At 34.7% G+C, this 11,084-nt stretch overlaps 1 protein-coding gene across 1 annotated transcript; it reads left to right on the forward strand.

The window, feature by feature from the left end:
• Window positions 1–8,012: 8,012 nt before the first annotated feature.
• On the forward strand, window positions 8,013–9,630 carry LOC114398484. The gene is made up of 2 exons (XM_028360690.1): window positions 8,013–8,586; window positions 9,099–9,630. The coding sequence occupies exons 1-2, from the start codon at window positions 8,104–8,106 to the stop codon at window positions 9,414–9,416; spliced, it is 801 nt and encodes a 266-aa protein (XP_028216491.1). The 5' UTR covers window positions 8,013–8,103; the 3' UTR covers window positions 9,417–9,630.
• Window positions 9,631–11,084: the final 1,454 nt, after the last annotated feature.

Consider the following 11,084-nt stretch of genomic DNA (forward strand, 5'->3'; position numbering starts at 1 on the left):
ATAAATAAATATTTTATTCTGCTTTCAAGCAGTTTTAATGATAATAAACATCAAATAATTGATTTATCATAAAGAACAATCATCAAATGAATTCAATGTTCATATTACATAGAAAATGTCAAAAATATTAAACCAAAGTAAACTAAAGCTAAAGATAATGTCCCTAAATCCTAGGCCTGATCTCTAACTCGGAGATAAAACTGTGCCCATTGGATTTGCAATGCCTTTAATCTCTCTGGCTCCAATGGTCTAGGATCGTTAAAATACTACATGATGAAATAAATCATAATAAGTTAATAATGTAATACAAATTATAAATAAATCGATTTTGTTTGAAATAAACTTACCGCTTCCCAATTATTCCTAAAAGTTCCTCAAATGATGGTGGGCATCCAGTGCATCACATAGTAGTCGCACTCAGTACTTCCTTTTTGTCTATTACACTAAATACATAATGAAATTTGGATATTAATTAAACAACTAGTGTACAAACACATAAAGAAATATATATAAGTGGAAGTTTTATGTAAATGACGTACCTTGACGACAATCCACCTAGCAGAAGCCTTTGATTTAGGCTGTGGAGCATCATCAAGACCTTTTAAAGCATTGTTCCAGATGAGTAACAATTAAAAACTGGTGTTGTACGTTGAGGTATTTCATTGAAAATGTATTGAAAAGAACACTAACCTATTAATAATCCCCTTAAGGTAGTTGTTTGGCCTGTTATGCAATGAACAAAACCAGACAACTAGGTGTTCCTTGGGCAGGATGACCCCCATCTGCCAGTGTCCACTGCAGTGGAACCTAAAATGGGTTAGTACATTAGTAAACATTAACTAAATTTAGTTATTTTGTGACTTACCCATTTAGGTAGGCTCCAAGATAGACATCGCGTTGTGAACTCTGCATCCAACTCTTTATGTAACTTTCAGACTCAAACTGCGATTGCCTAGACCTCTGAATGGACTGTGGCTCGAGGAATCCATAGATATAAGAATTCCCCACTCGTATACATGTTTTAGTTAGATGTCTGTTTATGTTAAGTCAAAGTTAAATATTTATGAATTGAAAGCAATAACTTAGGTAATTAAAAGTAACATAAAATGACTTACAGAATCCACAACTGTAACACTGATATGCTGAGACATTGACCACCGTGTGCGATTTCAGAGAGGTCTTTGTGCTTTATGTAGAGGGGGAAATCTAGATTAAAGACCCCGAACACGGTGGCATCCCATCTAACCTGATAAGGCCTCAAGAAAAGCTCTGGGATGGTCAATGCCATCAGATAAAGCGGATCATCAACCTCTGGATCGGACTTTGGAGGTGGTTTTGCCAGAGACACAGCTACCTGTTCATGAAACAAAGTTAAATAGCCTAATTTGAGGCACGCTTAATGAATTAATTTTAAAAGAAGAAATATAAAGTAAGGACAATAAGTACCTGTTGTGATAAAGACTTGACCAGATGTGTCGGCCAAGCAAGGAAGGTGTGAAGTGTCTGCCCCACTAAGAAAACCTCATTAGTGGGTACAGGAACTGGAGCATCTGCATCTGTAACCTCCTCCACACTCACCTTTACTTGGCCAGGCAACAAAGGAGTGTTATGAACAACAGTGGATCCCTCATAAACTCTCCCCATGGCAACTAGGCGGGCAGGATCCTACTTCTATGTACAAGCCGCACCTATTTGAGTCACCCGTCTCAGGATCGTTTCCTGAGGGATCAACACAACTCCCCTTTGTGCTCACTCGAGGACCGGAGGGACCAACCAGAGGGTCAGGAGGCACTACAAGTCCCTGAGATTGCATCTGCAACTGAAGTTGGGACTGCATGTGGCTGAAGGATGCCATGACCTGCCGCGTCACTTTCTCTGTGATGGACTCCTCTAGCTGGTCCCTGATTTGCTGGGTCAGCTGCTACAATTCGTCAGGAGGCAGGGAGCAAGAGCTGCGGGACGTCTGTGGAGCCGATCCAAAGTATTGTTTGATGGTGACACCGGCTCCAGCAGCATGGACCCGTCCAGGATGCTCTGGACGTCCAATAACAGCGACGAGAACATCCTGACGTCCATGGGGGATGAAGGATCCCTGCGCGGCCTGCTCCTCAAAGGAATCCTGCACAGAAAACACACAGTGATACATGGCATTCTTAGAATCATGTCCAGGAATTCTTGCACCCTGCATACAGGAATTCTTAACACAGTAGACAACAAGGTTAAGGAATTCTTGCACCCTGCATACAAAAGCTTCTTAGAATCACTCTGCAATCCTTCATACACAGGGGCGTGTGCTTGCTGGAAAGACTCTTGTCCAAGGTCACGAATCATGTCCTCTAACTGATCTCCCATTTCTACATCAAATGATTCAGATTGGGACCCACTCTGCATGTCTGTGACTTCACCATGCCATATCCACGTCGTGTAATTCTTCTTAATTCCCATCACACAATAGATGATCCCGTATGTCATCGAGTAATTGTCGTCTTCCATTCAAACAGTTGATGCAAGGACAATAATATTTTCCTTCTTCATTCGGTCGACCTCTTTCTGAAGCAAATTGCAAGAACTGTTCGACGCCATCCTCATATTCTAGGCTCATGCGACTTTCATTCATCCAACTTCGATCCATCTAAGCAATTCCATGCATAAAAATCTCACTTTTTTATTTATAGGTGTGGCCCTATCCCATTTAGGAAAACTGTCTTTTATGTTAGCTTCAAACGTCAGGGTTACCATTATTTACAAAAATTTGACTAAATTTCGGCAGCATTTCACATTGGTCTCCAAGTACACAACATGACATCGGTCAAATGAATTTCCCAATAATCAAGTATGCACTCAGAGAAAAATATGAAATGCATTGAACTGAAATTTAATCAAATTAATGAAAATAATAACAACCTTCACGAATGAATCTAACATAAAATTACTAGTATCCCCAAACTGTCCAAACAGACAATTCAAGACTAAATACAATGACTAATGCAAACTGTCCACAAGAGTCATTGCATTCAGTCTCAAATGGGAATCTAAGGTTCACTCAGCATGAACAACAATTATTTATATAGCAAATTACACTAATCACATACAAGAACATACAAAAGGTAAAATTCAATTACAGACAAATATAGACATCAGTAGTTGATTATGTAACTAATTTAAAATGTTGGGTTTGAAGCTAAACTCACTAAATGGAATCAGAAAAACTTATCTATGGCTGGCAGGGTCACCTTGATAAATTCTGTTCTTAATGCTTTACCAATTTATCTCCTATCTTTCTTTAAACTACCTCAAAGAATAGCTGATAGATTGGTCTCTCTACAAAGGAACTTCATGTGGGGAGGGGAGCATGATCAAAAGAAGATCCCTTGGGTCAAATGGGATGTCATCTGCCTCAACAAGAAGGAAGGGGGTCTGGGAATCAAGAATCTGCCCAAGTTTAATGCAGCTCTGATGGGAAGATGGATTTGGGATTTATATTCTAATCAGAACCAGTTTTGGGTTAGGGTTCTAAATTCCAAATATGGGGGGTGGTCAGCCTTGCAGAATGGCAGAGTTCATTGTTGGGATTCTCAATGGTGGAGGGACCTTAGGAAGTTATATCAGCACAATGACTTATTGATTTTTCAGGGCATTCCTTTTGTATCTTCCAAAGTGATGGATGATGCCTTATTCCTAGCTTGGTCCTGTCTAAAGCTAGAGATAAAGATTTTAATATCCCTTTTAATCATTGATCTTCCAACCTTATGGAGGCCTTTGCTTAATTTGGGTTGTTTCTGTCTTTTGGTTGGGCTTTGTGTTGGGTTTTAGTTGTGTTTTTGGGAGGCTGGCAGCATAGCTGCTTTGTATATTTTAATCATCAGTACCCCTGGTACTATCGTTCTTATTAATAATACTATATAATTTCTGCCTTAAAAAAAAACAAGGTAAACATTACATGCATGATTTTCCTTTTTTTTTATCAGCAAAGAAGACAAAATTTATTAATGAGGGGTACAAGGGGTACCCAAACCCATACACAAAATAAAGGAAAGATTCCAAGAACTCCTTACACAACCCAACAGAGGTTACACTGTATTTAGACTCAAAAGAAGCATAAATATTGGGTAACCAAGGCAGCATAAGAAAAATCCAAAAAATCTGCTAAACGACAACCCGCACTCCCCACTTATGAAGCTAACAGGCTTTAACAACTACCAAAACCAGTTGTATGCCATTCCACTTAAGGTGTTGTTGTCATGCATACTTTCCCAAAAACACCTTTTACACTAAATTCCCATTCAATAGACCCAATACCTGAATCAACAGCTATACAGACTTCCAAAATTCACATACAACAAATGTCCCTCCATAAGACACGTCATCAAAACCCGTTTCCTCTTTGGTTAGCCTGAACCATAAACAACGATATACACTATAGTACTAGCTAATAACACATAGATAGACAGATAGTAATCAACCTTGCACAAAACCATACAAATACATATATGCCCAGCTAAATACCTTAAGAATATTACTTCACTTTCTGGCAGATTTTCTTGTTCCATCTCATTGAAAACCTTGATTGCTTCTTGTCCTTGACCATGAAATCCATAAGCAAAAGCAATCGTTGAGTTCCACAACTTAAGGGATTGTGTGGCAGCCTATTATAAGGAAGTTTGAAGCCAAACTTGCAAAATGGAAGCAAAGAAGCCTATTTATGGGGGGCAGAATCACTCTCATTAATTCAGTTTTATCAGCCTTACCTATCTATTTACTATCTATGGAGGGGCAAAATGGAAGCAAAGAAGCCTATCTATTGTGTGGCTGGGGGATAATTTAACTCTACAAGCAAAATATCCTACTTTGTATTTAATAAGCAATCAGCAGACCTTTCTATTTCTATTTTTTACACGTTTAAAACTCAAACATATAAAATATATAACAAACTAACAAAGATAAGGACATAAAAAAGGAAATATAAACTCGCCTCACTTTTTCACTAGAAGGAACAGATTGTACGAAGGCATAAGGATTCAATCTTACTTCTGACGCTGATAGAGGTTGAGATATTCCAGTGGTTGTAACCTATGAACAAAGAAGCTATCTGTAAAGCAATAAATAATTATACCCATTTGAGTTTAGTTTAATTTTTTATGACAATATTGAACACAGCTACAAGTAAAAATGTTATTATCATCACAAATAAATATCAATCAAATTTCGTAACTAACTTAAGCAATTTGGTCTTCAAGTTGGTGTGTATCAGGCAACCAAATTGACTGGCTCAGAACTTTATTTTTCAATATTAAGGATAAATTTACCTAAATATTAATTTCTCAAACTAAATTGAAAATTTTAAAAGTTAATGATTAAATTCATTTTTGTAATATGAAAATGATTTAAATTGATTAATAGAACTAGTATCAAAGCCACCAAATTGATGCAGTGCAGCTTCTAGAACAGCACAACAATCTTATAACCTTCACAAATTTTTGCAGCTTCCTTGACAAGTAAAGACGGGCCAAACATCACCATGGATGCTTTGCATTGTGACTCAAGTTGAGGAAACCAACCAAATGATGAAAATGGTTCCGGTTTTGATTACTACATGCATTCCAAGCATCATCATAGCTCAAACCACCACACTTTTTATCAGACAAGGCACCACACTGGACAGGAGAATGGGACCCCATTTTGAAATCCCTCCAGCATGTCTCATAGCACTTGTAAGCAACTATAATGACTTAGTATCGTCTTAGTCTAATTTAAATCTCCAAATTCACAGTAACATGAACGGGTAACAAAACCTATTGTTTGGAAAAATAATCATATTGCCTAGTCTCAACTTAGTCAAATATCAATCATATTAGTTAGTCTAACTAAGGTTTCGAAACATCACAACAGAGACAGACCATTGAACAATGGATTTTCATCATTAACATACAACAGAGACATACCTTCGATGGCTTCCCTGGGAGTCTTAAAGCCAAGCACAATGGACTTCCAAAATAGATTCTCACCCTTTCCGGGACTCTTTCCTTTCCTAGTTTTCTTTGACCTGCGAAAGTGAGCAAATGTTAAAACGAGGAACGCCTAATGTTAAAACGAAAGGACGTACCTCAATCAATAAGTGGCAGACACGAACTCCACAAAGACGAACTCCACAATGTCGTTGCAGTCACGGAAGTGCAGCCCAGTTTGCGACAAAGACGAACTCAGGCAGAAGGAGAAAGAATAAGAACGCCCTGGGAGTACCCTTTCCGGGACTCTTTCCTTTCCTAGTTTTCTTCGACCTGCGAAAGTGAGCAAATGTTAAAACGAGGAATGCCTAATGTTAAAACAAAAGGACGTACCTCAATCGATAAGTGCCAGAGACGAACTCCACCAAGACGAACTCCACAATGTGGTTGCAGTCACGGAAGCGCAGGCCAGTTTGCGACAAAGACGAACTCAGCAGAAGGAGAAAGAAGAAGAACGATAGGGTTCAAGCGCGCGGGTTGTGCAATTTCAGATTTTTAATATATAATGATAACAACATCGGTTTTTTAAAAATAACCGATGTTAACATCAACTAGGTAACATCGGTTTTCTTAAAATCGATGTTAACATCAACTCAATAACATCGGTTTTTCCCAAACCGATGTTAACAACGAGATACTAACATAGGTTTTTCCAAAACCGGTGTTAACTACTCCATAGTAACATCGGTTATTAAAATTACCGATGTTAATATCGAGAAGTTAACATCGGTTTCGAAAAAACCGATGTTAACTAAGTCTACTTATTTACAAAAATGCCACTGCGCTTTTGTTAACATCGGTTTTGTGAATAACCGATGTTAACCGTTCGATGTTATATCTAAAAATTGTAGTAGTGATATGGGGTCATTTAATTTCAAAGTAGAAAGTTTTTGTAAAAGTGTTATTAATGCACTTATTTTAATTTTAAACATATTTCCAATGTGAATTTAAATAAAAGCTTTCTATTAGGGCACCAATACCTAATTCGACAAGGTCAATAAAAGTTAATCAATTTTAATCAACAATATCATAAATTAAAATTTTATTCTAAAATATTTTTAGAATTAATTAGTTTAAGTGATGATTATATATAATGACATTACTCATAATTTAAGGAATAGCCTTTTCAATCCGCAAGCATGATTTATATTATTAATGTTGAATAAATATGTTCACTTTTATGATAAATGAGTGATGTATTATTAATAGACTTCACAATAAATTAAGGAAATAAAAATAAATTAATAATTAATATGTTTGAAAGTAGTCATACATTTTTTACAATTACAAAAAATACTATAATTTCTTTCTTATATAAAAAAATTTAGTTTGTAATTACTATTTTTATATTGCAAAATAGATTTACCTATTTAGTCTTTTATCTTATTTTTTGGTTCAGTTTAGTCTTTTATTTCTTAAAAAGTTCAATTTGTCCTTTATCTTATTTTTATGGTTCAGTTTAGTCTTTTATGGTTCAATTTGTCCTTTATCATTTATATTATTTTTTTGTTCAATTTTCTCTCCTTCCCTCCACTTCATTTTTTTAAAAAAGTTCCTTCTTAAATGATTAACTGCATTAATTTTAAATGGATCAAAGGACTAAAATGAAAAAAATAAGATAAATGATCAAAATAAATTTTTTAAAAGATAAATGATTAAAATGAATTAAAAAAATTAAGATAAATGATCAAATTGAACTATTGAAAAGATAACTGACCAAATTGAATAAAAAAATAAGATAAATGACTAAATAGATCATTTGGCCTACAAAATATTAGTTTTTGGTAAAATAATTGAACAAGTAGGGGTGTGAAAATGAAAGAAAAAAGGGATATTTTGAGAATATTGAAAAAAAAAGGAGAGTGGAGAGCAAAAGAAGGATGTGAATAGCACGGTCTTTTGCTTTCATTTTAGGCCCTAAAACAGTGGGAAAGCTCCATATACTCTCACAACCATTGGTTAGTTATCCACAAGAATATATGGCTGACTATATGTATTATTAATTGTAAATTGTAAAAAGAAATTAGTTTGCTTCTGTTTGATTATATTCATGTCTGCTTTTGAATTTTAACTCCTGTCTTCAATTTTGCAAACCAATATGCAACCTATCTCAGCACCTCATGTCAGAACTTCAATCAAAATTGTTAGCACATTAAACGAAAGCTACCACACCAATCAACCACCCTTGGCAGGCAAAATAAAACGCCTTGTTCTCACCCAGGAAGGTAGAACAAAGCTCAACATTTACCCAGATAGAGAGTTCTATGCATTTCCACGCTTTGTAAAACATGTAGATGATGGTTTTGTTTCTACACTGACCAATCTTTACAGAGAGAGGTTGAGATCTGACATGGAGATTCTTGACCTCATGAGCTCCTGGGTTAGCCATCTACCAAGTGATGTCAAGTACAAAAAGGTGGTGGGGCATGGGTTGAATGGACAAGAGCTTTCAAAGAATCCAAGGTTGGATTTTTTTGTTGTGAAGGATCTCAACAAGGATCAACAGTTTGAATTTGAGAGTTGCAGTTTTGATGCAGTGTTATGCACAGTTAGCGTGCAGTATCTCCAACAACCAGAGAAGGTTTGATACTCTTGAGTCTTGACCTTTTACTAATTTGAAAGGAGTTTTGGTATAACTTTTAGCCTTTAACATGTTTTTGGTCCCATATGTTAAAGTTTTTTCATTTTTTATTTTTTTAATTTTTTTTAATTTTAATTCTGGTAAGTTTACGTCTGTAATTTTAATTGTTGTAAAATGCTTTGTTAATTTTTAATTTATGTAAATTTGTATTTTTCTAATTCTGATAGTTGTAAGATAAAATAAGTTTATGATTGTCCATGCATGTATTATTTTATTTTATTTTAAAAATTAATAAACTAATCATTCTTAATTAAATGACCGTGTCACTACTTATATTATTTATTCTTTTGTTATTTCACTCATCCAAACAGGCAAAGAAAATCTCATAAAACCCACCATAATTATATCCTAACCTGTGAGGTACAAAAAAAAAAAATACCATAACTTGTATTGGATTGTCGAGTTGATTAATATTAATGAAAATCACTATTTTACTATAAAGAGATATGCAGGTATTTGAAGAGGTGTTCCGGGTACTAAAGCCAGGAGGGGCATTCATTGTGAGTTTTAGCAACAGAATGTTCTATGAGAAAGCCATAAGTGCATGGAGGGAAGGGACTGCTTATAGTAGGGTACAACTTGTGGTTCAGTACTTCCAATCCGTGGAAGGTTTCACAGAGCCAGAGGTAGTTCGAAAGCTGCCAAATGCTCAAGAGAACAACATGTCACCAATTGGTTGGATCATGAGGCTTTTTGGATTGCTTTCAGGGTCAGATCCCTTCTATGCAGTGATTGCTTACAGGAATTATAAGCCCATACATGATGCCTGAATTTGAGGCTTGTTGTTAAAGTGGAAGTAGGCTAACATCTGAAGGTAAAAAAATGTGCTATATTGATATTTATCACTCATGAAGTTGAAATTATATATGTTGACACTTCATAGACTTCCGTTTATTTAATTGTTTTAAGACAAATGGTTATAGAAATTGACATTTTTCTGAAATGCTGCAAGTAAATAACATTGTGGAATCAAATTCAGCCTCACTTGCGTTAAACTCAATATTAATGATTGAAGAGTGTGGAGCATCAAATACAAGGTTAGCAACCTTGAAAAGCACAAGAAACAGCAAATATTAGAAGGATTAATAACTGAAGAGCACAAAACCAAGACTCAATAATGTATTTCAGTTCAATCAAGAGGGTTTGCAGCAAAATATTAGCCTTCCCACACAATAAGGATATAAAGAATGTTGGTATGCACTTCAAGTATGATTATCAAACTCTCGAGTTAACTCCTAGCTCTTGTAAGTTTATGAGTTCGCTTAGAGTTAACTTGTGTGCAAATTTTGGGTAAACTCTATACAAATTTGGTAGACTCTTGAGTTTATCATCGAGTTAAAAAATTTAAAACATTAGACCAAAATACACGTTATTTTAGGTCATTTTTATGTGTGCTTAAGATTCAATGTACCTTTATGTGGTGTGTTTTTAAATTAAAGAACTTTCACATCTAATAACATCAAAACCTTATTTTTTAACAACATCAAACCTTCAATGAGAATGTTCTGTTACTATTATCACCTCCGCAAATTACTATCTAGCAATGATATATTATTAGACTTAATTATTTAAATATTATGAAATTTGTAATTTAATAATTTATTTTATTATGTTGTTGAAATGGTTAATTGATATATTATTTATATATATTTTATTATTATTTTTATATGAATAAGACTTTTACAAAGGTATGAATCGAGTCTACTTGCTCAATCTATAAAACTTTCACAAATTTTGAATTTGATAACCTTCCTTCCTAATATAGATACTTATTACATTCCTCGCTAGAGTCAATTCACAAGCCATTTTCTTTGTTTTTCCTTTTCTATACGAAGCAACAAAAAGACTCGAATTAATGTTTCTGCCACAAAGAATTAACGATGAAAGGAATAAGAAAAATCATATAATAATCAATCTGAGCTCAAGTTGGTTGTATCTACATCCAAGGTAGCTTGACTCGCATGGGTCTCGAAGTTCTATTTTAAAAGACACTTGGTGGATTAAGAGAAGACACTTGATTTCTAATGAATGTGATACTTTTTTGTATTTACTGGAATAATAATAATCGCATCATCCACAAGGTTTTACAGCAATCAAATCTTGTGTTTTATTTCCGTGTCCCTTCATCTGTCACTTTGACAATGCCGAAGGAAAAAGAAAATCTTGATTGTACCTTTTGAGAAGTAGGATTTGAGAAGGTAAGGATAAGTTCTTGCTCAACTTGACTTTAAAACCATAACGTATCTGGTAAAAACCACATTAAATATTTATACAATAATCAATCTGAATCTCAAAATTAATTTAATATCTCTTCTATATTAAAAGATGAATTCATGATATCTTTTGTTCTTTTAACCTTGTAATATTAAGTTTAAAGGAAAATTTCGGGTTTCAGCTGATAGAAAAGTATTAATCAAGCTTGGAGAAAAAATTCTAGA

This window comes from Glycine soja, chromosome 19 (genome assembly GCF_004193775.1).
Source record: "Glycine soja cultivar W05 chromosome 19, ASM419377v2, whole genome shotgun sequence".
NCBI lineage: Eukaryota > Viridiplantae > Streptophyta > Magnoliopsida > Fabales > Fabaceae > Glycine > Glycine soja.

Excerpts from the sequence above, each read along its gene's own strand:
- LOC114398484 (XM_028360690.1), top strand. The coding sequence starts at position 8,104 with ATGCAACCTATCTCAGCACCTCATGTCAGAACTTCAATCAAAATTGTT. Across the intron at positions 8,587-9,098 it reads ATCTCCAACAACCAGAGAAG|GTATTTGAAGAGGTGTTCCG; the intron begins GTTTGATACTCT and ends AGAGATATGCAG.